The sequence below is a fragment of the Myotis yumanensis genome, unplaced genomic scaffold (genome assembly GCF_028538775.1).
Source record: "Myotis yumanensis isolate MYYU_CA2020_CCGP unplaced genomic scaffold, mMyoYum1.0.hap1 SCAF_10, whole genome shotgun sequence".
In the NCBI taxonomy this organism is placed as follows: domain Eukaryota; kingdom Metazoa; phylum Chordata; class Mammalia; order Chiroptera; family Vespertilionidae; genus Myotis; species Myotis yumanensis.
The window spans coordinates 81,591,760-81,619,279 of NW_027223761.1; the positions used below are offsets into that span (position 1 = coordinate 81,591,760).

The 27,520-nt window shown below is 54.7% G+C and overlaps 1 protein-coding gene across 2 annotated transcripts; it reads right to left on the reverse strand.

Moving 5' to 3' along the window:
- Nucleotides 1-481: 481 nt before the first annotated feature.
- On the reverse strand, nt 482-27,520 carry BACE1 (beta-secretase 1). 2 transcript variants are annotated; one of them, XM_070426125.1, is made up of 9 exons: nt 26,808-27,516; nt 9,325-9,413; nt 7,014-7,230; nt 6,476-6,613; nt 5,041-5,175; nt 4,088-4,189; nt 3,618-3,767; nt 3,199-3,370; nt 482-2,525 (listed from the first exon to the last, which is right to left on the reverse strand). In XM_070426125.1, the coding sequence occupies exons 1-9, from the start codon at nt 27,063-27,065 to the stop codon at nt 2,284-2,286; spliced, it is 1,503 nt and encodes a 500-aa protein (XP_070282226.1). In that variant the 5' UTR covers nt 27,066-27,516; the 3' UTR covers nt 482-2,283. The 2 variants fall into 2 exon arrangements, with proteins under 2 accessions (XP_070282226.1, XP_070282227.1); XM_070426126.1 differs by lacking the exon at nt 4,088-4,189 and having other exon boundaries at nt 26,808-27,520.

Here is a 27,520-nt window from a genome sequence, read left to right on the forward strand (position 1 = left end):
CTGTAGCTGGAGGACAGTGTCGGGAGAGGCGTGCGTGGACCTGGGGCTGCATTGCTGCTCTCTTAGTCAGGGTCAGTCAGAAAGCAGCCCTGAGTCTGGGCCAGCTTTGTTCTCCCTCTGTCCCTTCATCCCTCTGTCCCTTGGCCTGCAATGCTAAAGCCATGCACACCAACAGGAAAGGGCCTAGTGCAGTGAAGAGAGATGGGACAGTCATTTTTCTGGAATAGATTTAAAAATAGAGATATAGAATACATATTTTACAAGCAAGAAGCTGTTGTCAAAACAAATTTTTTTTTACACTTAGAGTTTGTAGTTCCAGGATAGAAAGGAAGTTACTCTTAAAAGAGAGCCCAAGTTTTCTCTGAAAGGAAAAGAGGACAGTGGGGCTTACTAATGAAGGGGCTGACTTGTGTGCCCTGGGAAGAACTGGGGAAAGCCAGTTTTCCCAACATGGGTAGAAGTTATAAAGCAAAATGCGGCATTTTTATTTCACGGTAACAATTCTGGAAGTTTATTTACACAGTAAGTTCCGAGCTGGAATCGGACAGTCTCTAGTCTTCCTGTCATTCTGTGTGGTTCTGGGGTCTTCCTGTCAGCCAAGCAGCACCAGGTGCAGGGGAGTGAAGAGAGTCCAGATAGAAACTATGACTAGGTGTTGTTGATTTATTGTGTATGGCTTGTGGCAGCTGGCTGAAGCCAGGATTCCAGGGGCCCTCCCTCAGGTAATTCACACTCAGCAGGCCCCTTACCTGGAAGCAGGGTGCAGACCACAGAGGAATGAGGCCCAGTGGGTATACCGGGAAAATTTGCTCTTTCCACTAACACAGGTATCATAGTTGACTGTGTTAGAGCGGAAAGGAAATGAACTTCGTCCCCAGTACTTAGCGCAAGAACTAGCCTGGATACCCAAGTACTATTAGGAGTGGGGAGTAGAGAGCAGGACAGGAGAAAAGGAAATTGAGGGGCTCTTGTGGAAAAGGAAGGAAGTCGAGGCCCCATCCTTTCTCCAGGCAGCCTGGACACTGAAGGTGACGGTGCTATAGTCAGCGAGCCCTATGTTCTGGCATTCTGGCTCCAATACTTGTGCCACTGGGGATGCCTTAGCCAAATACGTGGCGGCTGAGACCTAGAGTGAGAAGGCAATGAAACGGCTCTGTGTTATGTAAAGATCTTACAGCTGAACAGGAAGAACTCCAGGCGGGTGAAGGGCATCACCCCTGTGCCTGTGAAATGAATCTTCAGGATTCCGCTTTCGAGGATTATTAGGTAGGAGAGTGCTCCTGTCTATTCTCCTTAGCACCTCAGCTGCAGAGCTCCGAGGTCTCGGGTTTGGGGGAGGGAGTGGAGAGGTGCCCAGGAAGACGAGGCCCAGCCCCGCTCAGTTGCTGTTCCCACTGCTTTCCCGGAGGACGCCTGGGGTTTGGGAGCGTTTGTAGAGCAAAGCGTCCAGGTAGAGACAAGTGGAATCAATAAGGTAGAAATTCATTTGTTAGATGGAACTTCTTAGTGGACACTTTTAATTTAAGAGCTAAAAAGAGCTTTTTGGCAAATAAGCCCTTCTTCCCACCTCCCTTTTGATAGGCTGCAAACACAGCAAAGAAAACTCCGGGAAGCAACACCTGTTTACGAGAGGGTTCTGTCTTGGAGGTAAAGCCTAAAACGGGAGCTGGCGGTGTCCTTTCTACCTCTCCTGCTTCCATCCCAGTGTCCCCTGTCTTCACACTCCCTCTCTTCCTCTTCCAACCATTTGTACAAACATTCAGTCAGGTTATTTTTTTGTTTAATTCAAGAGGCAGTCTTTGCACCAATGTTAAGCTCATTGATACAGTTCCTATCTCTAAAGCAAAAGCTAACTGTGCATTTGCTCCTACTGCCTTGGGCCAGCAGGGAAGCAAGGCTGGGCCCTGTAGACACCCCGGGGTGACCGGTGGGATGCCCCCACTCTGGAACTAAGGAAAGAGGAATGCTTTGGGTTGGAGGGTTGGAAGGGATGGTGGGCAAAGATCAGGGCTGAAGTTTCAAGCAGCAGAATTTCCCAACTCAAGTTTGAGGTGACATATTCCTGCCACCAGAGCGTGTCTCTTCCCTGTCCTGTTTTCTGCAGGTGCAGTCCCTGCAACCCACCTTGCCAGCTCCTCCTCCTCTGTCAAGCAGAGGTATTTGGGGGGTGGGTAAGGGTCCTGAGGTGCTCTGGCCACAGGTGCCATCTCTTTCTTTGTGACCAAGTCGAACCAACCACCCAGATGGTCCAGGGGATGCTCTGTCTTCTGCTCATGGGCCTCCTCACTTCAGCAGGGAGATGTCATCAGCAAAGTCATCGTGCTGGTGGCGCAGGCAGCGGAGGCAGCGCCACTGGCACACCATGAGGCAGAGTGGCAGCATGAAGAGGGCGCAGATGGCAGCCATGACGTAGGCTATGGTCATGAGGGTTGACTCGTCTGTCTGTGGGATGTTGTAGCCACAGTCCATCATGTCCAGGGTGACAAACGGGCCTTCCACCGCCGCCGTCCTGAACTCGTCGTGCACTGGAGAAAGGGCAGATGTGAGCAGGCAGTTCAGTGTCACACTGCAGTTTGGCTTATGCAAGAAAAGGACTTCCCGACCGGGCCTTGAAATTGGCCCCGAGGAGGCTGTAGAAAGCAGTGCCAGGTGGAGGCACATCTCCTCCAGGCCATAGAGAACAGCGACCTTTTGTTTGTTAATCCTCACTCGATATTTTTCCATTATTTTTTTTAGAGAGAGGAGAAGGGGGAGGGAGAGAGAAACATTGATGTGAGACACGTCAATTAGCTGCCTCCCACACATGCCCTGGCTGGGGCTGGGAATCGAACCCATGACCCTTTGGTGTATGGGCCAGTGCTCTAAACCACTGAGCACCCTGGGCAGGGCACCCGCTACCATTCTGAAATGGCATTTAAGCTCCCTCCGGCAGGTGGCAGGGACACTGTAGCCTGCTGCTCTTGAGCTCCTCCAGGTGCCTGACAGCTCTTGCTGCTCCTGGCGTCTAGCAGAAGCTCCCAAGCAGGCAGGGTCACCACGCCAGGCAGTGGGAAGCTTAGGCGCTGCCTCTGGCTTTGGCACAACCTGTTGACTCTGGCTCGAGGCAACTGTTCCTCCCTCCCAGACTGGCGGGGCCCAGATCTGCTGCCTGCTGGACAGGGGGGACATGGATAGACTGACGTGCACCCTGGCGCTCACCATGGCAAGCGCTGACAGCAAAGCCGATCCGCTTTCTCGCCCGATCAAAGACCACGTAGAAGCCCTCCATGACGACAGCTCCCAGGACGGTGCCCGTGGACGACTGGGAGACGGCGAACTTGTAGCAGTCGTCTTGGGATGTGGCCACATCCTCCACTGGCCGCAGGTATTGCTAAGGATAAGGAGTCAAAGTGTCAGAGTGTCTTCCTCGCTCCATTCTGCACCCCACCCCTGCCTTCTAGTGGCTGTATCCTTAGGCCGCTCTTCCCGTCGGCATCCCTGAGCTCCGAGGGCTTGCTTTTCCATGAGCCCTTCACCCCTGGACACTCATCTATGTCTTCCAAGTTCTGGGAAGCCCCGCACTGACATCTCCCTACATGTACTGTCTCCTGGGGCCGCTGCCTCGCGGAGGGACGCACCTGTGGGAGAATGGTGATGCGGAAGGACTGGTTGGTGACCTCACTCATCAGGTAGAGCGAGATGACCGGGAAGATGTTCCAGGGGGTGGTGCCTGCCTGCCAGCACACCAGCTGCTCCCCCAGCCAAAAGCCGTCCGGGAACTTCTCCGTCTGCCACGGGCAGAAAGGGAGACAGTGAGGAAACAGCCCCTGCCACCATCTCGCCTCCCATCCTCAGATCACACTCACTGGCCTTTCTTTGCTTTTCCTGGAATATCCAAACGGGGAAAGGTCCATTGAACCCAGGAGTTAGAGGAGGAGAGTGGGAGAATGAGGCCAACACTGTTCGAGGGGGATTGGTGACGAGCAAACACCCACGAAAGAGTCTAAGTAGAAGGTTCTGAGGGGGACACTTGGCTCCTGAAGGATGTGACTCAACAGACTCCCTCGGACTCGAGTCATCTCTGTACCCCCGACTCAGCCCCACTGACCGAGGAGGCTGCCTTGATGGATTTGACTGCAGCTTCAAACACTTTCTTGGGCAAACGAAGGTTGGTGGTGCCACTGTCCACGATGCTCTTATCATAGTTGTACTGAGGGAGAAGAGAGGTTAGAATACTCAGGAGCTGTGTGCGATGCCAGGCTCTGGCCAGAGTCAGGGTTAGTCTGTGTCGGGTGCTGCCTGGGTTGGCATCCTGGCTTTGCCACTTCTTAGGAGTATATCCTTAGGCAAGTTACTTAACTTCAGTGGCTCAGTTTCCCCATCTTAAAGGATAATAATAGTACCTACCTCACAGTTATTATAAGGATTAAATAATACATTCGAAGTGCTTGCAGTGGTCCTGGCACACAGGGAGCATTTAGTAAATGCTCTTACTATCTTGGGTGGAAAGATGTTCTCCAAATCTTGAAAATAAAAGTACCTTGTATGGTGGTGTTAATTTTTCATAGTACTTTTATATCTATTCTAATTTAGCACACACTGAGAACCTCAGTGAGGAAGACCCACGGCTTAGCTGCCATTTCCTGGCTTCTGCTACGTGCCGGGTACTGGGATGGACACTTGGGACGCTACCTCTTTTGCAGAGGAAACAAACCCGACAGTAACTTACTAAGGGCAGACACTTGCTAAGGGCAGAGCCAGAACCCAAAGCTGGACTCCCGTTCACCATCACATCGCACTGCCTTGCAAACCAGGCCGTGAAGCAAGGCCGTGATGGATCCAGGCGAGCTTTACTCTTACGAGGTCCTACACCAGGCGGTCCCTGTGAAGTGCCCTGCCGGTCCCCTGTGTGGCCCTTGTGCTCCTGACTTGTAGGTTCAGCCCCGAGCCTTCCTGCAGGTCGTGCACCTGCCTTGTCCTTCCAACCTCCTAACCCAGGGTCTGACCTCACCCTGTCGCCACGCCCTGTACCACTCCCTCGTGCCCCCTTGCTCTTCTTACCTCCTTGCAGTCCATTTTCAGATCCTGTCCATTGATCTCCACCCGCACAATGATCACCTCATAATACCACTCCCGTCGGATGGGTGTGTACCAGAGGCTGCCCGTGTATAGCGAGGGGTCGATACCCCCAATGATCTAGGGAGAAAAAGGCAGGTATCTGAGTCCCAGCACGAAGGGCAGCAAGTCACCCTAAAAGCAAGCGAAGGACCAGGAACTTGTGGGAGTGGGTAGGCCCTCCACAGACCACCTTTCTCATCCTGCTTCTAATCAAATCATGCCCCAGAGTGACATAGTTTAAAATGTATTAAGAATGTGTTCATGGCCCTGGCTGGTTTGGCTCAGTGGATAGAGCATTGGACTGTGGACTGGAAGGTCCCAGGTTTGATTCTGGTCAAGGGCACATGCTCGGGTTGCGGGCTCGATCCCCAGTTGGGGGTGTGCAGGAGGCAGCCGATCAATGATTCTTTCTCATCGATGTTTCTATCTTTCTCTCCCTTTCTCTCTGGAATCAATAAAAATATATTTTAAAAAAAGAATGTGTTCATGCCCGGTGGTGTGTCTCAGTGGTTGAGCATCAACCTAAGAACCAGGGCACATGCCTGGGGTTTTAGACTAGAATCAGCAGTTCTCAACCTGTGGGACGCGACCCCTTTGGGGGTCGAACGACCCTTTCACAGGGGACGCCTAAGTCCATTGGAAAACACATATAATTACATATTGTTTTGTGATTAATCACTATGCTTTAATTATGTTCAATTTGTAACAATGAAAGTGGGGGTCACCACAACATGAGGAACTGTATTAAAGGGTCGCAGCATTAGGAAGGTTGAGAACCACTGGACTAGATCCTCAATAGGGGGTGTGCAGGAGGCAGCCAATCTATGATTCTATATCGTCATTATGTTCCTATCTCCCTCTCCCTTCCTCTCCCTGAAATCAATAAAAACTGAAAAAGCAACATCAAAACAATGTGTTCAGGGGAAGAAACTTTCTAGAAGTTTTAATTATTTGTTTGAGAATGAGATGAAGTTATTTAAACCTAAACTGGCACAAGAAATGTTGAATGAATGATTATTTGCTTCTATAAATTTTATTTTTTCTGCTTGTTGGAGATGGAAAACCATTCACCAGTTGTCCTAATTAATAAATAGACTTTTAAACTTTTTACATCTCTGCCTTATCACCAGACTGAATAATCTTACTCCAGTAGGTTTCATTTCCCTTTCCTTTGAAACCTCCTAATCATCTCTGATTCTTCCCAGGTTTACCATAGGCGACTTGAGTCCTTTCTGGAGTAATGCCAGGAAGACAGGATGGACAGAGTGGGGTTGGGGAATATAGATACTAAATAGCAGAGCCCAAGACTGTGGACGGGAGGCAGGTGGCACCCATCTCTACCCAGTGCCAGGACCGCCCTCTCCCAGGACCTACTCACCATGCTCCCTCCAACTGAGGCCAGCACTTCCGACTGGTTGGGGGAGAAGCCGGTGCCGCACAGCTGCAGCGAGAAGAGGTTGGGCACGTGGGTCTGCTTTACCAGCGAGTCAAAGAAAGGCTCCAGGGAGTCGTCCGGCTGTGGTGAAAAGAGGAGGGATCCTCACACAGAGGCCAGCTTCTTGCCTACACCGGGAGGTGATTGCAAAGGCGGGGATGTTCCTTGGGAAAGACCGTCTTGAGGTACTGGGATTAGCAGCAGGCACGCCATGCAAACAGGAAGTACTGAGGGCCTACAGATCTATGGGGTCCCCATGTGCCCATCATGTTTCAGGGGCCTCTTACTCCAAAGATTGTAGAGTCTGGAAACCAAGCCAGCTCTGTACCAGTTCTGCCCTCTACCCGGATGAGATTCACACCACCTTTAGACGGATGCTCCCTTCCTCGGCTAGTTCCCTCCCCTTCTCTTTCCCAAGTCCGCCCCTGTGTAACAAGCAGTGTGCAGACACGCTGTCCAGACCTCAGCCTCTTCCACTCACCCTGGCGATCTCAGCATAGGCCAGCCCCAGGATGCCTTCCCAGTTGGAGCCATTGATGAAGAACTTGTCTGACTCCGTGATGGCGGCAATGTTGGCACGTACAGTGACATTGGGGCCATGGGGGATGCTCACCAGGTCTGTGCCCAGCTCCCCCTCCCACTTGCCCTGGGTGTAGGGCACATACACGCCCTTGCGGAGGTCCCGGTATGTGCTGGACCTGTGAAAACGGAGGCAGAGCGCTGTGGGTGCGTGACCACAGCTGGTACAGGGTCCAGCAGCAGAGCAACTCCCAGCCGCCTGGCTTACCTCAGGGGCATTCTAGGTAAATGCTTCCAGGCTGCTCACCAGACTCTAGGGGGGGCCACCACCCAGAACTGTGTAAAGTGACCTGGCAAACAGATGAGGGAGCTACTGCTGGGCTCACTGTCCCGTCCCCATGGCTCACACTGCTGTGCTTGCTGTCCTGTCCCCATAGCTCACACTGCTGGGCTCGCTGTCCTGTCCCCATAGCTCACACTGCTGGGCTCGCTCTCCTGTCTGCATAGCTCACACTGCTGGGCTCGCTGTCCTGTCCCCATAGCTCACACTGCTGGGCTCGCTCTCCTGTCTGCATAGCTCACACTGCTGGGCTCGCTCTCCTGTCCCCATGGCTCACACTGCTGGGCTCACTGTCCTGTCCCCATGGCTCACACTGCTGGGCTCACTGTCCTGTCCCCATAGCTCACACTGCTGGGCTCGCTGTCCTGTCCCCATGGCTCACACTGCTGGGCTCACTGTCCTGTCCCCATAGCTCACACTGCTGGGCTCACTGTCCTGTCCGCATAGCTCACACTGCTGGGCTCGCTGTCCTGTCCCCATGGCTCACGCTGCTGGGCTCGCTGTCCTGTCCCCATGGCTCACACTGCTGGGCTCGCTCTCCTGTCCCCATGGCTCACGCTGCTGGGCTCGCTCTCCTGTCCCCATGGCTCTCGCTGTTGGGCTCGCTGTCCTGTCCCCATGGCTCACACTGCTGGGCTCGCTCTCCGGTCCCCATAGCTCACACTGCTGGGCTCGCTGTCCTGTCCCCATGGCTCACACTGCTGGGCTCGCTCTCCTGTCTGCATAGCTCACACTGCTGGATGTAGAGCTCAGGCCCAGGGCAGAACAGTCTAGGCTTTGTGTATTGTACTTGCTGCTGCTGCAGGGACAGCTAGTGGCATCTCTTCCCCACCCACCCCAGCTCTGTCAAGCTCCCAGAGAAAAGGAGCCATTGATTCTCCTGCTGCCTTGGGATCCAGCAGTGCCATCCGAGTGGCAGACCAAGTGCCAAGGGGTAAATGTGGAGCCTCTACAACAAGTTCTTCCAGAGAAGGGGTTGGCACAGCATCTCAGCCGAGCATGTAGGTTACACACCACCTACATGTTCGGAGCATGCCCATCAACACCCCTACCTGGGTGTAATCGCACCGCTGACCAGCACGTGTGTGTGTGTGTGTGTGTGTGTGTGTGTATGTGTGTGGGAGTGTGATGGAGGACAGGGACAGGCCTGGGACAAGGACCTACACGAGTTCCCTTTCATCGACCCTGAGGCCCTGCGCCCTGACTGCTTCCTCCAGACGGGGAGTTGAGGGGAGGCGGCAGTGGGGAGATGGCTTTGGCGTCGTCCTGGAAGTCCATGAATGGGGTTTAAGCCTCTGCTCACACACAGATGCCTCAGACATCCATGTCCTGCTTCTAGGATCCCTCGCAGCTCTCTTACCTTAAAGACCCACTTCGACCCTCCCTCCCACCAGTTGTCTAAATCCCGGCGCTGGCCTCTGGCTGATGGGGAGGAGGCGGTCAGCCCACAGTCCTGACACTGGTCCAGGCAGTGGGGCTTCTGGAAGGCTCGCTCTCCACTCCCGTGAATGGTGCAGAGCCACTGAGAGTGACCCCTGGGCGAGAACACGGCAGGCGCGCTCACTGCAGCCTGCTTACCCTACACTTGGTTGGTGTTGCCTTGAAACCGAGATGGGAGGCTGTGGAGCGAGGCCCCCGCCTCCCATTCAGGAGAGAAGGGGCCCCTAGGGTTGCTCAGAGCTTATTCCCCTGCACAGGAGGCTGACTGCTCTCCATCCCAAAGAACTTCCTGGCTGCCTCTCAATTTACCCTTTCCCACAGTACGCCCCTCAAACCCACACCCCACTCTGCTGTCCTGCTCACGTCACCTCCTCTCCCTCCCCTTCCCTGGCAGGAAGGATCCTAGGAGCCTCTCTACCCGCAGCCCCCTTTTCCTCGGACCCCCCTTGGCCCTGCACCAGGTGCAGTTCTCCCCTCCAGCTCCTGGACTCACAGCTGCCTCTGGTAGTAGCGATGCAGGAAAGGGTGGGGCGCGGCCCCCACTGCGAAGTTGCTGCTGCCCGTGTCCACCAGGATGTTGAGCTGCGGGAGGGAGGGGAGAGCGCGGGTCACTGACACGGGGCCTGACTCCTGCTCGGCCTCCCTGCGGAGTGTCCCCAGAGGAGTGTCCACCAGGCAGGACGTGTCCTGTGGCCTTAGCAGGGGCTCAGGCCTCAGAAACCATGTCTCTGCCTCCCCTGGAGAATCATGGCATTTTCTGTGTCGTTAGAGCCACAGTGTGTGGGGGGTGTTGTCTGTCCCTGTCTCCCCTCGCCCCCCCCCTCCCCGTCCACTCTCTCTTTAGAGCTCGCCCCTCCTTCCTTTCTGGTTCTCCGAGGAAGCGTGGACCCCGCCAGCTGTCAGGAGCTGGCACCAGCAAGGGGAGTGAGGGGACTCCATGGCACGTGATGCCAGCGTGTTCCTGACCCTACCTGCCAGACTTGGCTCCACGAAGGCCCCCCTTCTGTCTCAGAGGCGACACAGACCCGAGTCCACGGCCAGAAAGGATGGGAGCCAGGATCAGGCCCCTCGCCGGGGCCCTGGTGGGGCTGGGTGAACATGGACAGGTGTCTGGTGGCCCTTGCTGTGCAGCCCTGCTGGCATCTCTTCCACCTGTCCCTCCCTCCTTCATCCTCGATGGCCTGCCTGACCCCTACCTTCTGCAGCCGCCTTCCTGTCACTTCCCGGCTGGAGCCAGCGGCTGCCCAGAGCTGTTGCATGCCTACCATACCCTCCCGGGCAGAAGTAGGGAGGGCCTGGCCTCGGAATCACGGCCCTCTGTGAAGCGAATCCTCTTGCCAACGTGCCACGTTCACCCCTCGGCTCCTCCCCTGACCTCCAGCCCTTCCGCTCTGTATCCTCCCTCCTCAGTGTGGCGCAGTCAGCTGACCTTGGGTTTGGTGCAGGTTCTGACCTTGCCACCTCGGGAGGTCCCTGCACTTCCCTGGCTCCGGCTGACTCCTCTGCCAGCTCCTTCCTGCTCTCCATGGGCCTCTGTGGCACCTCTGACCCCGTCCCGCCCAGCCTGCTCAGCCCTGGGGAGACGCCCTGCACTGGCCCCGGGCCTCTGACCCTGCTCGGGGTCCTGCTGGCCCGCTCCTGGCCTGGCTCCCACGTCCCTCTGCCCCCTCCCCGCTTCTCCTGCCCTCTCCCTGGTCTCCCAGCGCCGGCTCCAGACGCTGAGCTTCCAGGGGATCAACAGAGCTGGAGGCTCAGAGCTGCCATGTCAGCCGGATATCGGATAACAACTAAAGCGGCTCTTCACCCCCCTCTGCCCCACCTGCCGCTCTGCTCCCAGCACCAGGAGCTCGGCCTCAGGTGGCAGGGATCCTGCTAGCACGGGACCCCCAAGAAAGAGGCGCCTTCACAACCCAGGACCCCATGGCTCTGCGGGAACAGTGGTCTGGGATGTGTGCCCGGCTGACCCCAGGAAAACGTGCCCACGTGTTACACCACAACAGAGCTTTATCTGGGGCTCCCTGTCCCCACTGTTCCTGACGCCCTCCTTCCCACTGCAGGGAGGGGGCTCTCTGTAGGCCACCCCTCCAGCCTTTCTCCTGGTCTGAGGAGGGTCTCCCTTTTCACCTCAAAGGAGCCCCGCCCTGGAGGAAGGACCCCCTGGACTCCCCACCCTCACCAGTCCCGGCCACCCCTGCTCTGTGGCCTCCGCTCTCCATCCACACGAGGAAATGGGGACCATAGTAAGCAGGTGCCATTTCCTCATTGGCAAACGCCCGGCTGTCTGGCTGCCCTTCGCAGTGCGGTCCTGCCCAAGAGAGGGGTTTCCGGTCCTCACGCATTTGCAGAAGCTTCAGCCCTGAGCCCACACTCACCAGGGAACAGGGCAGTCGGGGCCAGGGGCCAGCTGTGGGAGGGGCGCCCAGCCTGTGCCAGGCCACGCCAGGGGCCCGCAGCCCGGCCTCCACACCTGCCCCAGCAGCGGTGCTCTCGGCGGTCCCTCCTCTTGCAGGGCGGGGCGGCTCCCTCCTAGCTCCTCAGACCCCCACCCCCATTCACTATCCCAGTCTCAGGGCCCCCAGCCACCACGGGTGCCCTGACTGACCCTGAATCCTCTGGAGTCTTCCTATTGGCATTTACAAATGCTTTAGTCTCTTTGTTTTTTTAAATCTTTTAAATCTCACATCCGCCTCCAGCTCCCCCCACTCTCCTCTCCCTTCACAACCAAAGTCGTCAGCCAAGCTGTCTTCATTTTCTCACCTCCCACCCCTCCTCGGCCCCTTCTAAAACGGAATCTCGCCTCTACCCCTCCCTCCACCATAGAACAGCCTTATAGTCACCAAACGCAGGACACATTTTCCAAACCAGGAACAGTCAGCACCGCTGACCTCTCCTCCTTTTTACCCCCCACCCCGCCCCACACGCACCCGCCCCTCCCGTCACCCCTGACCCCCCTCCCCGCACCCTGCCCATAGCTCTGTCTGCGGTGCAGGCTCACTTCTCAAGCCTCACCTTTGGCCCCTTCCTCCCTGCTGTACTCTCTCTCTCCATCATCTCGCCCTTGGCTGCAGCCCACGGTTCCCACCTCTCGGCCAATGACTCCTAAGCTTATAACCCTACCCCCCACCCCCACCCTTCAAGCTCTAGAAGCAACATCAAACTGCCTCAGAGGCACCTGGAATGTATAGGATGCCCAAGCTGACCTTGCGCGGTCCTGCCCATCGGTGTTCCCCATATTAGCGAATGGCACCCCCAGCCATCTCCTCTCAGTCAGCAACTTCAAAGCCACCTAACACATCCTCTTCCTCGCCAGTCCTCAGCCAGTCCTGTGCAGTTGGCCATCCTAAAGTCTCCTGCATTTATTCATTCGCTGCCCTCTCCCCTGCCACCCGAGGCCAAGCTCTCCTCATTTCATCCTGGAATCTGCCCCAGCAGAGCACAGCCACCCCTGAACCACTCCAGCCTGTGTCTGCACTGTGGGGGAGGGACCTCTTCCAGATGCACACGGACCAGGCTAACCCTGCGTGTCAGTGGTTTGCCTTGCTATTAAAAGAAAAGGTTAGCCGGGCTGGCATGGTTCAGTGGTTGAGCGCCGACCTATGAACCAGGAGGTCTCGGGTTAGATTTCTGGTCGGGGCACATGCCAGGGTTGCGGGCTCCATCCCCAGTAGGGGGCATGTAGGAGGCAGCTGATTGATGATTCTCATCATTGATGTTTCTCTCTCTCTCCCTCCCTCTCCCTTCCTTTCTGAAATCAATAAAAAATATATGTTTAAAAAAAGAAAGAAAAGTTTAAAGCACTAACATTTCAGAAGCCCTTCATGATCAAGTCCTGCCTACGTATCCAGTGTAGCTTGCCCCGTACTCCCCAAGCCCTCTGCTCCTTGCCACTCTGACCTCCAGTTCTGTCCACTCACCTCCTATGACCCTTCAGCTTGAGCTCTAAAGAGACTTCCGAAGGGAGACAGAGCAGGGCCTACTCTCTTGTTAAAATGCTTCCGTAGAACTTGGCGTGTGGTTTTACACTGGCCCTCTCCTCCCGTGTCCCCAGTGTGTCCCGAGTGGGTATCACAGGGCCTGGCGATACTTGTTGCTTGAGTTAACAAATGGTTAAAGGAAAAGAAATGGGAACGAGCTCCTCTGCCCCCTATTTTGGGTGCAGAGGGGATCCCTCAGTTGACTCCCAAACTGGGGGAGTTTTGGGGTTGTAGGTGTGGCTCTAACTCACCAGGTGCCCGGGTTTGACACAGGATGCCAGTCTCCAGGCGCCTGGGGTCCTGAAGCCATCCGACTGGTTCCCCATCTGCCGGCTCAGGAGTCTCTGTAACTACTGCCTTTAGATGCACAGGGACTGAAGCCTGGGGGTCAGGGCCAGGTCAGTGCCAATTACTTAACAAACACGGGTGCCCCTGGGCGTCTGGAAGGCAGCTTCCTGGGAGGTGCTAACAAGCCTTCAGGGAAAGGCACCTCTGCAGGCGAGGCCCCGGGGAATCTCCAGCAATAACCTTGCCTGATGAGAGAGGGACCGAGCTGGGGAGTTCAGGGTAAGTCTTTGTCCCCCAAATCCCAGCTGCCTTGGCCCAACTCTAGCAGACTTTCTGGATAAAAAGAGACTCCAGGAGCCATCTGTCCATTAGCTGGAAGGGGGGGGGGGGGGGGGGGGCTCTTTCCAACCCAGAAAGATCTGTTACTAAGATCCACAGCCTTCCCTGGTAGCCCACCCCAAGGTCTTACCACTTTGCAAGCCTCTGGGGAGGGGCTTTAATCCACATTATCCTATTTCTAATTCTCCTGGTCTATTTCCTTCTGAGTGGGCCTCAGAGGTAAGGGGAGAAGCACTCTTATCCTCTCAGATAACAAGCCTTTTTGCTAAACTGAGATGCAGCATCTTCCATTTGACTGAGGAGGACACTGAGAACTAGTGTGAGTCGGCAAACTGACCCCTGTTATACCATGAGCCCCAAAGCCAGGACCAGGATCCACTGGTCTGACCAAGCCCATGTCTGCTTTCTCATCTCCTTGACCTTCCCGAATCTCTCCTTGGGAGAAGGAATGTATGGTAGATTGTTACACTAAGGACTCACACCCCGTCTGCCTGCCCTGGTGGGATCCCCTCTGACATTGACGCTGGGCTAGGCCACATGTTTTGCCCAGTGAGCCATGGCAAAGGAGGAGAGCAGAGGGGGGTCACCCTCATGAATTGGGGGTCGCCCTCGTGGAATGCAGCCCTGAGAGTGGAGGTAAAGGAGCTCGGTCTGGCCTCCTTGAGGAAGAAAGACTTCCTGGAGAAAGAGGCCCAGCAGGCCCACTTAGTTCGGCCCCAGCTGACTTGCCAGCTGAATTCAGCCACAGAATCCCATGAAACAAAGTGGCCGTGGTCTTCAGCCGCCAAGTTTTGGAGTCGTTTGTTACACAGCACCAGGTAACTGATACAAAACTATCTGAATTAAGTTCTGGGATCCTTGACCTTGGGGGCCTCTAGGTCAACCATAGGTCAACTCTAATGGACATCTTGTCCCTTTCCCCCTTCCTCCCCATGCTTCTCGGGAAGTTTCTCAAAAGCTCAAGGACCTCTTACCTCTGTACCTTCCCGTATGCTGTTTCCTTTGCTTAAAATGTGCTCCCCTGTTTTGTCTAACTTCTGTTCAAAGTTCAAGTCACAGTTTAAACATCCTTTATCCCAAGGGTCTTGCCCTGATGCCCCCAGCCAAGATGAGTTACTGTCTCTTGCAGGCCTCAGTAACAGCTGCTTCTTTGTACGTCACTTATCACATGCCAATCATTTAGCTAAAGCTTGTATGTCCCACTGTGAGTGGGGCATCTTTGTATCCTTATTATCTACTAGAGGCCCAGTGCACGAATTCATGCAAGGGGCTCGGCCCTCGCAGCCCCTCACAGCCTTGGCTGGCCCTTGCAGCTTCAGCCGGCCCTCGCAGCCCTGGCTTTGTCTGGAAGGTCATCCAGATGGTCGTCCAGAAGGATGTCTGGACGGTCATTCTGCTCTTCAGTCTAATTAGCATATTAGCTCTTTATTATATAGGATTCTTACCTAACCCTCAGTAGGTGCTCCCTCACAATTTTGTTGTTGTTAATCCTCACTCGAGGATATTTTTTCATTGATTTTTAGAGACAGTGAGAGGGAGGGGAAGAGACAGAGAGGAACATTGATGTGAGAGAGACACATCAACTGGTTGCCTCTTGCATGTGCCCCAACCAGGTCTGGGGATCAAGTTTGCAACTGGTACGTGCCCTTGACTGGAATTGAACCTGGAACCTTTCAGTCCACAGGCTGACGCTTTATTCACTGAGCCAAAACAGCTAGGGCGTAATTTTTTTAACTGGTAGTTACTGCCTCATTTCCTGCAGTTCTCTGAACCACCACAGATTCTTGCTGTTAACTCAGCCCCAGAGTCTTTGCAGGGCTGTGATTTTAGTCTGGGACTGTAGGGTGACTGTAGCACCGACACCCACCATACCCACCCCTGCTTCCACTTTGCTCCACGGGCTGAAGCTGGCGATTGACACCAGGGAGCAAGCAGGCTACCAGGCTCCCCACCTTGGGCTATTTTTTAAATATCCTATATAATAAAAGGGTAATATGCAAACTGACCCTAACAGCAGAACGACTGGTCACCATGACACACACTGACCACCAGGGGGCAGACACTCAATGCAGGAGCTGCCCCCTGGTGGTCAGTGCGCTCCCACAGGGGGAGCTCTGTTCAGCCACAAGCCAGGCTGATGGCTGCCAACACAGCGGTGGTGGCAGGAGCCTCTCCCGCCTCCTCAGCAGCGCTAAGGATGTCCGACTACAGCTTAGGCCTGCTCCCCACTGGCTAGTGGACATCCCCCGAGGGCCCCCGGGCTGCCAGAGGGATGTCTTACTGCCAGCTTAGGCCTGATCCCCCCAGGGAGTGGGCCTAAGCCAGCAGGTGGACATCCCCCGAGGGGTCCCAGATTGCAAGAGGGCACAGGCCAGGCTGAGGGACCCCCACCCCCCAGTGCACAAATTTTTGTGCACCGGGCCTCTAATATATATATATATTTGATTTCAGAAAGGAAGGGAGAGGGAGAGAGACAGAAACATCAATGATGAGAGAGAATCATTAATTGGCTGCCTCCTGCATGTTCCACACTAGGGATTGAGCCCCCAACCCGGGCATGTGCCCTGACCAGGAATTGAAACGTGACCTCCTGGTTCATAGGTCGATGCTCAACCACTGAGCCATGCCAGCCGGGTGTTGGTTATTGTTGTTTTAAGGAATCCTAAGCTGGCTACATCACCCCAAACCTTAGCTAGTGCACCCTTCCCCCTTTAGACAGGATGTTCCATTTTCCCCAGCCTCAATCCGGCTCAACTAGTATTTGTTAGTGCTTCCAATTCACATCAGTCGGTGGCTATGAATGGTTAAAAAGTATACACATCTGTCTTACAGACCAGACCTAAGACAATGGTCTCCAACCTTTTTTGTTTTTTAAAGCAGTAGAATGCCTTTCTGAGCTCATGCAGGACCCCAGTGTACCAAAGAGAGGAAAGGCAGAGGTCTTCTGTTCGAAGAAGAGAATTTACTTCCTCTGTCCATCCCATCCCTGGTGGCTGTTGAGGCGTCTCTTTTGCCCTTCAACCTCCATGAAACCCACCCGGAAACTCCAGCCTGTGAGGCATCTCGGCTGCTAGGTTATCTACTTTTCACTGTCACACAGTAGGTCCTTCCTGTCATTTCTCCATCCCCTACCCACAGTGGCAGTGGCTTTCCTATTCTCTGGGTCTGTACTCAGTGGAAAACGAAGCCCAGCACCTGGCTTCTCAGCTGGGGCCATTGGGAGGTGCCAGGGTTTCACACCCTGTGCTCCTGGCGAAAGGTCCAGGCACCCAGAGGCCAGGCAAGGAGACACGCAGCCTGGACGCAGGGGGTTCCGGTGGGCAGCAGACAGGGTCAACCACAGGCCATGCACTTAGAAGGCCTGGCGAAAGTAGCAGCTGGGGTGGAGAGGCAGGGAGCTCAGCCGTTTGCTCCGTGCCTTTGTCAGAGTCTGAGAAGAAGGCCTAGGAGTCCTGCCTGGCCAGTGTTGCTCAGTGGTTGAGCGTTGACTTATGAACAGGAGGTCACGGTTCAATTCCCGGTCAGGGCACATGCCTGGATTGTGGGCTCAATCCCCAGTGTGGTTGTGCAGGAGGCAGCCGATCAATGATTCTCTCTCATCATGGGTGTTTCTATCTCTCCCTTCCTCTCCCTTCCTCTCTGAAATCAATAAAAATATATTTTTTAAAAAAAGACCTAGGCGTCCTGGCTCCCCAGGTCAGCCCCTGGGACTGTGGACTCCCCCCCACCTCTGAGCACGCACCTGGCCTCTCAGGAGCCACTGGCACAGCCCTCGGGTGTGCAGGCGGCGGCTGCTCAGGGCCTGGAGGAGGGTCCGGCTCCATCCCAGAACTCCCCACGGCCTGGGTCCCCAAGAGAATGGCTCCCAGCACAAGGAGCAGCTAGTTGTCAGCTGGGGGCTTCCCTGTTCTTCTCCCTGGACTTCCAACCAGGACGCTCTGCTGAGCTCTGTTGGAGACAGCGAGAAGGGCTCCTGACCTCCAACCTCAGCGAGGGCACGGTCTCTCCCAAAGCCCCCCACGCCCCACAGACTCCTTCTTTCCTGGCCTGGGGGGGCCGAGGCCGAGTGTGGGGCAGCATGAGGGTCCCAGAAGGACCAGCGTGCAGCAGGGAGCCGAGCCCAGTCGCCCCGCCTCAGGAACTGGCGGCAACCTAGAACTGAGGTCCCGCCTGCATTGTCTAGTTCCGTGGTCGGCAAACTGCGGCTCGAGAGCCACACGCGGCTCTTTGGCCCCTTGAGTGTGGCTCTTCCACAAAATACCACAAAATACCACGTGCGGGCGCGCACGTACAGTGCAATTGAAATTTTGTGGCCCATGCGCAGAGGTCGGTATTTTGTGGAAGAGCCACACTCAAGGGGCCAAAGAGCCGCGTGTGGCTCTCGAGCCGCAGTTTGCCAACCACTGGTCTAGTTGAATGGTGGTTCGTTGAATTCAATGGATTTCCATTGAATTAATATCAGAACTTAAAAAATATATATAACCTGGAATTCCACTGTATAAACACAATAAAAACGGAACTATGCTGGGAGCTGGGAGGTTTGGGGGCAGGTGGGAGCAGACCTTGGAGGGTGGCAGATACGGAGTCTTGCCTGCTTGCCTTTCTCCCAACCTTCTCCTCACACTGCGGTCTCTTGTAAAGTCCCACACGCCACGCACTCTCTCTGAGCCTCCATCTCCTCATCCCCCGAGTGGGCATGCTAATACATAGCCCTGCAATTAAAGCAGAGTTGTAACTATCACATTTTGGAAAAGTATATTGTGCTTTAAACGCTGCTCCTTTTGCTGTGCTCTCCGACACGAGCAGTCAGAGCGGCTGAAAGGAGGGGACGGGTCTCTCTTCCCTCAGCACCAGGGGTAGAGCCCTGGGCTGGACTCACGTGTGAATGCGCTCTGAGGGCTCTGAGGACCGTCCTCCTTGCTGTCCTCATCCCCCCCACCTCTTCCAGGCCCTTCTTGATCCTCCTCCCAGGCTCTACCGGAGGTGGGGAACCTTTTCTTTGCCAAGGGCCATTTGGATATTTACAACATCAGTCGAGGGCCATACAGAATTACCAACTTAAAAATTAGCCTGCTCTATTTGGTCAGACATTTAATCAGCTCACCCCTAATGCCTGGGCAGGGCCAGACCAAATGATTTCTCGGGCCGATCCTGCCCGCGGGCCGGATGTTCCCCACCCCTGGTCCAAGCTACCCTCCACACCAGCGATTTTCAACCGGTGAACAGCAAGAATTTTTCAAACATGCAAAATCTGATGACCTAGTCAGGGGCGCTATCCTCCTTTCCCTTAAATTGTCAAATAAAAAAAATGACAGCAGCCAACACAACCAAAGCCGTCGTTGTGAATGAATCAAAATTGTACCTATTTTATTTGTTAGATCAGTAAAAAGCCATTAGTATATTTCTGGTGTGCCACAGAAGCTGAGCGATGGTTATGGGTGCCGTGAGAGGGAAAGGGTTGGAAATCGCTGCTCCACACTGAAGTTTTTTCCTGGAACCCCAACTACACTGACCACCCCCCTCCCGTGTATCTACAAGGCCTCTCTGCCTCTAGACTCAAACCCGCGCTTCCCGAGCCCCACAGCACCGAGCCCAGCTCCCAGCTCCTAGCGTAGCTGGGCCTCTCTCTCTTCAGAGTGCTCGCCCCAACATGTGCAAGCAGCACAGTCTCTCCTCTTCCCGTCGAGTCAAAGGCCCCCCTTTCCAGCAGGCCTTGCCTGGCACCCTGTTGCTTCACTCCCGAGACTCACTGCTCTATTCGTACCAAATGCACAAGGTCTCGGGTGCTGCTGAGGTGTGCACACGGCTGGGCCCACACACACGGGCGTCTCTGAGTGCTGTGCCTATGACATTATTTTTCTCTTCTGCACACACAGGTGCTCCGCAAACATTTGTTCAACGGAATCGACACTCCCCAGATTTCAATCAAAACAATTAATCTTGTCCTGCATTTGGATAGTGACACTTACACCAGTATAATGAGATGATACTCTTTCATTTAGGAAAAAGACTAAAAATATTTTCACCAGAACTCCAGTTCTGCACTTACAGTTGCCCATCAACAGCTCTATTTAGATGTCTTACGGCTTATTTATTCCCTCACTCAACGTTTTTAGGTGCATGTTCTGGGCCTGGTGCTGCCGGAGATATTAAAGAAAAATAAGACACTGAAAAAAATAAACATTTTAAAAATACACTGTTCTTGCCCTAGCTGGTGTGGCTCAGTTGATAGAGCATCGGCCTATGGACCAAAGGGTCCCAGGTTCTATTCCAGTCAAGGGCATGTACCTTGGTTGCAGGCTTCTCCCTGGCATGGGCCCTGGTGGGGCTCATACAGGAGGCAACCGATCGATGTGTTTCTCTCAGATTGATGTTTCTTTCTGTCTTTCCCTCTCCCTTCCACGTTCCCTAAGAATCAATGAAAAAATATCCTCAGGTGAGGATTAACACAAAAATAAACAAACAAACAAAAAAAGACACTGTTTTCAAGAGGTTGATGTTTTATGAGGGAAACACACATTTGGGTAAGTGTAGTAAGAAAGTAAGAGCAGGTATCATGTGAGAATGGCAGAGGGACGTTCACCATAAACCCTTTCTTCTTTTCCGGGAGACACACACATAGGTGGCATGGACTAGCAGGAAGAACACACACATAGGTGGCATGGACTAGAGGAAAGAACACACAAAGGTGGCATGGAGTAGCAGGAAGAACACACACACAGGGGGTATGGAGTAGATGGAAGACACACACAGTTGGCATGGACTAGAGGAAAGAACACACAAAGGTGGCATGGAGTAGCAGGAAGACACACACAGGTGGCATGGAGTAGCAGGAAGAACACACACAGGTGGCATGGAGTAGCAGGAAGACACACACATGGGGGCATGGAGTAGCAGGAAGAACACACATAGGAAGCATGGAGTAGCGGGAAGAACACACACAGGTAGCGTGGAGTAGATGGAAGACACACACAGGTGGCATGGAGTAGATGGAAGACACACACAGGTGGCATGGAGTAGCAGGAAGACACACACAGGTGGCATGGAGTAGCAGGAAGACACACACAGGTGGCATGGAGTAGCAGGAAGAACACACATAGGTGGCATGGAGTAGCAGGAAGACACACACAGGTGGCATGGAGTAACAGGAAGACACACACAGGGGGCATGGAGTAGATGGAAGACACACACAGGTGACATGGAGTAGCAGGAAGACACACACAGGTGGCATGGAGTAGCAGGAAGAACACACACACAGGGGGCATGGAGTAGCAGGAAGACACACACAGGTGGCATGGACTAGAGGAAAGAACACACAAAGGTGGCATGGAGTAGCAGGAAGAACACACACAGGTGGCATGGACTAGAGGAAAGAACACACAAAGGTGGCATGGAGTAGCAGGAAGAACACACACAGGTGGCATGGAGTAGCAGGAAGAACACACATAGGTGGCATGGAGTAGCAGGAAGACACACACATGGAGGCATGGAGTAGCGGGAAGACACACACAGGTGGCATGGAGTAGCGGGAAGACACACACAGGTGGCATGGAGTAGCAGGAAGACACACACAGGTGGCATGGAGTAACAGGAAGAACACACACACAGGTGGCATGGAGTAGGAGAAGACACATACAGGTGGCATGGAGTAGCAGGAAGACACACACAGGTGGCATGGAGTAACAGGAAGAACACACACACAGGTGGCATGGAGTAGCAGGAAGACACACACAGGTGGCATGGAGTAGCAAGAAGACACACACAGGTGGCATGGAGTAGCAGGAAGACACACACAGGTGGCATGGAGTAGCAGGAAGAACACACATAGGTGGCATGGAGTAGCAGGAAGAACACACATAGGTGGCATGGAGTAGCAGGAAGACACACACATGGAGGCATGGAGTAGCGGGAAGACACACACAGGTGGCATGGAGTAACAGAAGACACACACAGGTGACATGGAGTAGCAGGAAGACACACACAGGTGGCATGGAGTAGGAGAAGACACACACAGGTGGCATGGAGTAGCAGGAAGACACACAGGTGGCATGGAGTAGCAGGAAGAACACACATAGGTGGCATGGAGTAGCAGGAAGAACACACACATAGGTGGCATGGAGTAGCAGGAAGAACACACATAGGTGGCACAGAGTAGCAGGAAGACACACACAGGTGGCATGGAGTAGCAGGAAGACACACACAGGTGGCATGGAGTAACAGGAAGAACACACATAGGTGGCATGGAGTAGCAGGAAGAACACACACACAGGTGGCATGGAGTAGGAGAAGACACACACAGGTGGCATGGAGTAACAGAAGACACACACAGGTGGCATGGAGTAGCAGGAAGACATACACAGGTGGCATGGAGTAGGAGAAGACACACACAGGTGGCATGGAGTAGCAGGAAGACACACACAGGTGGCATGGAGTAGCAGGAAGACACACACAGGTGGCATGGAGTAGCAGGAAGAACACACATAGGTGGCATGGAGTAACAGGAAGAACACACACATAGGTGGAATGGAGTAGCAGGAAGAACACACATAGGTGGCATGGAGTAGCAGGAAGACACACACAGGTGGCACAGAGTAGCAGGAAGACACACACAGGTGGCATGGAGTAACAGGAAGAACACACACATAGGTGGCATGGAGTAGCAGGAAGAACACACATAGGTGGCATGGAGTAGCAGGAAGAACACACATAGGTGGCACAGAGTAGCAGGAAGACACACACAGGTGGCATGGAGTAACAGGAAGAACACACATAGGTGGCATGGAGTAGCAGGAAGACACACATAGGTGGCATGGAGTAACAGGAAGAACACACATAGGTGGCATGGAGTAGCAGGAAGAACACACACACAGGTGGCATGGAGTAGCGGGAAGACACACACATAGGTGGCATGGAGTAGCAGGAAGAACACACACACAGGTGGCATGGAGTAGCGGGAAGACACACACATAGGTGGCATGGAGTAGCAGGAAGAACACACACATAGGTGGCATGGAGTAGCAGGGAGAACAGGGGGAGACAGAATCTTCACTTTCTGGCCTGCCACCTTGCCAACTGTTTACCCTTTGAGTCCCTACTTCTTCTGCTAGAAGCTGTGAATATGAAAAACAAAGTAATCTAGTAGAATATGTTTTAAACACTTTGCATAAACTGCAACCCTAAGTACATGCAGCTTTTTGTATACAAGTACTGCTAAGCCATCCCCTCCTGCCAACCTGCCTGCTCCCCCAAAACATCTTGTTCAGATCCAGGTCACTCCCAATCAGACCTTTTTTTTTAATTTTTAGTTTTTTTATTTTTATGCTTTTATTTTCAGATTTTCTACAAGAAAGAGGCATTCCCTTTAGAATTTTTTTTAAATCTTGATTCTTCCCTTTTCCTCATCCTTAACTTCTTACCTCTTCAAACCTTTTTTTTTTTTAATCCTCACCCGAGGATATTTTCCCATTGATTTTTTAAAAATATATTTTATTGATTTTTCACAGAGAGGAAGGGAGAGGGAGAGAGAGTTAGAAACATCGATGAGAGAGAAACATCGATCAGCTGCCTCCTGCACACCCCCGACTGGGAATGTGCCCTCAACCAAGGTACATGCCCTTGGCCAGAATCGAACCCGGGACCCTTCAGCCCGCAGGGCGACGCTCTATCCACTGAGCCAAACTGGTCAGGGCATCCCATTGATTTTTAGGGAGAATGGAAGAGAGAGGAAAAGACAGAGAGAAATACCTATGTAAGAGAAACACATTGATTGGTTGCCTCCCGGCCGGGAAGTAGCCTGCAACCGAGGTACATGTCCTTGACCAGAATCGAACCCAGGACACTTTGGTCCTCAGGCCGATGCTCTATCCAGTGCCAAACCGGCCAGGGCCCAATCAGAATCTTGAAATCATCGTTGACACCTTCTTCCCCACTCTTCACACCAGTGTCGCCAAGTCCTGTCCACCTGCGTGTACTGTTCCTCGCATCCTGGTCTTCCCTTTCCATCGCTCACTGCCTCGTCTGGCCTTGTCATGGCGCCTCTCACTTGGACTGGGTGACAGACCTTCTGCCCCTGCGCGTCTCAGTTCCATTCCTTCCATCCTGTAGATGTCTCTCCCTACAGCATCGCTTTCTTTAGATTATTCCCCCACACAAATACCTGCAGAGCAACGTCCAAACCTTAAGCTTGACATTTAAGGCTTTGGGCAATTTGGCTCTATCTTATTTACCTGAACCTGTAACATCAACTGGACTGGGTTCCTGAACTCTGTCTCCAGGACAAACATTCTGAAGCTCAAACACACGTAACTCATTGTCATTTGCTGTGGCCTCTTCTGGTCTAACCGAGCCTCAGGGAGAGAAGTGGGCATACAAAGAAAGCGCAGTTCCTGTGTGGGACAGGTGCCATTTCCCCACTGAGAATGACCTCCCCCTCCTATTCATTCTTAAGACCTTGCTAACAGATCACCTCCTCTGGGAGGCCTTCCCTGAGGTCACCTCGTCCTGAGCACCGATCGCACCCTTTGTGCTAAGTAGATCAGTGTTCCCCTGAGATCCTGACTCAGCGAGTCTGAGGTGGGGCCAGAGAATGTACATTTATTTCGAACGGGTTCCGATAGCAGGGGCCTGGGGACCTCACGTGGAGCACTGCTGCTATGGAGAACCTGGTCCTAGTATTTATTCTTCCACTGCACACTCAACTCCTTAAGGGCAGAACACATACATTCCATCTCTTTGTGGATCAGCCCCCAAACCCCACAGTTAATTGCACAGCACACAGGAAGTGCTCGCTTTGACTGGTTCAGAGTATCTGCCAGGCGTGTTCTTACATGGTGCTTACAGCAGCCCGCCAGGGGGGAGAAAGGCAGACCGCCGGGAAAGAATCAAAGTCACCGCAGAGCCGAGCCCGGCGGCACTGGCTCAGGTTTGCAGCCATGGGGCACTCCACCAGGGGTCTCCTGCACTGGCTCCCTGGGCTGGCGCTGAACTTTAAGCCCACCTCCCTCCTCTTAGGAGGGTGGGGTGAGGGCCCAGCCAGCGTGTCTCAGTGGTTGAGTGTTGACCTATGAACCAGGAGGTCATGGTTCCATTCCCGGTCAGGGCACGTGCCCAGGTTGTGGGCTCCATCCCCAGTAGAGGGGTGCAGGAGGCAGCCAGTCAATGACTCTTTCTCATCATTGATGTTTCTATCTCTTTCTCCCTCTCCCTTCCTCTCTGAAATCTATTAAAAAATTATTAAAAAAAAAAGAAAATGTGGGGGAAGGAATTGACATTTATTGGAAAATTACTCTCTGCCAACTTCTGGGCTGGGGGTGTAGACATCATCTCAGGGGTCCGGGAAGTATGGTAAGTGGTCGTCCCCCAAGTGCAAACACTGAGGCCCAGGACACCATGTTTTATGCACAGCACAGAAGAGGCAGAAGTGGCCAGACAAATTGGGAGGAAATGACTTTGACTGCAGGTCAATTATGTGGCCAGCTGCACTGTTCCAGATGCTTTCACCTACATGGTCTCGTTTAATGCCCACAACGACCTGGCAGAGGAGAGCTCTCTGCACCCGTGTGACAGGCGAGGCAATCGGCTCAGAGAGGTCAGACTGTTTGCCCAAAGCCACACAGCAGAGGAGAGGAGAGGAAAAGCTGGCATTCCTGTCTGTCTGACCCTGCAGCCCGTATGGTGTCCCAGCCCTGTCCCGTGGCCATGTCCCGGGGTCTCTGCACAGCACACATGGCCCCAGGTCTCCACATCCCCTGGTCCCTGCCAACACCCTGTGAACCTGAGCCACCCCACTCCCTTCAGATACTCTGAGCCTCGCTCTGTTCTCGCCCTGAGGACTGACTCCAGACTGCTCCTGGGTACTAAGGGTGTGCAGGCAAGAGGAGGAATTTGCGGAGGAGACCGGAGCCTTAGGTCAGCCGGGCGACGGGAGGGCCTGCGGGGGGGTGGGGGGGGGGGGGGGGGGCCGGAAGGCTGCGTCCACCAGGCCACTGGGAGGTGGAGCCTTGCAGAGGGAGCTTCCTGAGAAGCCCAGGCTGCTCCCTACGCACAGACACTCCCCTTCACCGACCCTCCCAAGGACAGGCCTCCCCGACATAGACAGGAGGGGAGTGGGGCGGCTCAGGTTCAAGGTGACACACCCGCACACAGAGCCATCCTGTCACTTGTGTCCAGACCCTCCCACAGGGGAGCACATGTGCACAGGGACCGGCCACAGCCCCCACGGAGGGCTACTCATGCCCACATTCCCACCCACCCACAGGGGTGCAGGGGGTGCAACCTGCACCAGCCACTTTGGGGGTACCAGGGAGTGTCAGGAAGGATGGGGAGAGTGGGTGGCATTTTCGCCATCGCTGCCAGGCCCGCCCCCTGCCCCCCCAGCAGCTATCAGGAGTCTCATTCTCAGAAGGGGCTCTGGTTCCTTAGCTGCGACTTGTCCTTTCCCCAGGCTCAGCCTAGTCCTCTCTGGCCTGTGCCTGGAGGCCTGGGGCGGGGGAGGGGGAGGGGCGGGGGTGGATGTCAGTGGGGGAGGGGGCAGGCGGAAGAAGGATGGACCTCAGGAGTCTGTCTGTCTAGGCCAGTGGTTCTCAACCTTCCTAATGCCGCGAGCCTTTAATCCAGTTCCTCATGTTGTGGTGACCCCCAATTTCATTGTTACAAATTAAACACAATTAAAGCATAGTGATTAATCACAAAAACAATATGTAATTATATATGTTTTCCGATGGTCTTAGGCGACCCCTGTGAAAGGGTCATTCGACCCCCAAAGGGGTCGCGACCCACAGGTTGAGAGCCGCTGGTCTAGGGCTTCTGGGCTGGCCTGGAGGTCACAGGAGCTCAGGCCTCAGCTTTGCTGCCCCCGTGGTAGCCCAGACAGTGGGAGAAAGGGCCTCATCCAACTCGGATCAGGGTTCCCTGGCCTTCAAGGTGCCAGGAATGATGGTGGGAAGCCTGCTTCCCGAAACGCCAGAGGAGGTGAGGGGTTGGGCGACCAAGGTCTGGAATGGTGGGCGCAGCAGACTCAGGCTTGGCCAGGGCTCATACCTGTTCCCAGCGACCCCATGGCTTGGGCCCTTCTCCAGGGCAGGCTCCCCGCACAGAAATATTTCTCCTGCCCCAAATCTTTACAAAGAGGTGTGTGTGTAAGATAGGAGTGAAGAGAGGGCCAGCGGACCAGGGCCACGGGGACGCCTGAGAGGGAAGGGGAGTGTTGGGAACGACAGATGACCCCAGCTGCCACCATGGTCGCCGGAGAAAGTTTCGGGAGAGGGTCCCTCCTGCCCACACCATCCAGCCCACGTTCGCAGAGGCCAGCATGCTGCCCCCCAGCTACCCCCCTCTGCTCATGCTGGAGGAGGGTAGAGTGGCCTGGCGACCTTACCGTCTGGGGGGGGCTGCCCACAGTCATCTCCACATAGTAGCCCTGACCGGACTTGCCCCTCAGGTTGTCCACCATCTCCACGAAGCTGCCCCTCCGGCCGGGCTCGTCAGGCTCCTCGGTGTCCCGGGGCAGTCGCAGGCCCAGGGGGGTGCCCCCTAGCCCGCTCCGCAGAGGCAGCCGGATGCCAGGATGGGCACAGCGGGTGGGCAGCACTGCCGAGCCCATCCACAGCAGGAGCCAGGGCAGTGCTGGGGCCATCGCGGCCCGGCCTCCGGGCCCTCAGGGCTCACTCGGGCCCACGTCCGTCCCTATGCTCTGACCCCCACTCTGGGTGCCGGTGGTTTCTCAGGAAAGCGAGCTGTGCAGCATCGGGGCTCCTGCGGGCCTTGGACCAGCCCGGCCCCGCCGTGGGATGGCAGGAACGATCGGCAGAGCGAGCGAAGGGGAGACGGATCCCAGCTACATCTGGCCAGAGGCGTGCAGCCTCAGCACAGGTCGGGGAGAGGCCGGCCTGGGCTCCCTGGGGGCGCTGGGAGGGGCGAGCATGGCAGGTCGGCAGCGCTGGTTTCCCGGGGCTCCTGGCAGGTTGGTGGCGGGGAGAGGCATGGGCTCCTGCAGCTGCACCGCTGGTCAGGCCACCATCACCCAGCTCCCACTCCCAGGCAGGCTGGGGAGGCGGAAAGACTTGTGGCGGTGGCTGTCAAGCGAGGCTT

What these genes read in the sequence shown, in the direction of transcription:
- BACE1 (XM_070426125.1), bottom strand. Translation starts at nt 27,065, where the DNA reads ATGGCCCCAGCACTGCCCTGGCTCCTGCTGTGGATGGGCTCGGCAGTG. An exon ending in CCTATGCTGAGATCGCCAGG is followed by an intron (nt 6,614 to 7,013) that starts GTGAGTGGAAGA and finishes TTTTCACCACAG; the next exon opens with CCGGACGACTCCCTGGAGCC. An exon ending in CCTCAGTTGGAGGGAGCATG is followed by an intron (nt 5,176 to 6,475) that starts GTGAGTAGGTCC and finishes TTTTCTCCCTAG; the next exon opens with ATCATTGGGGGTATCGACCC.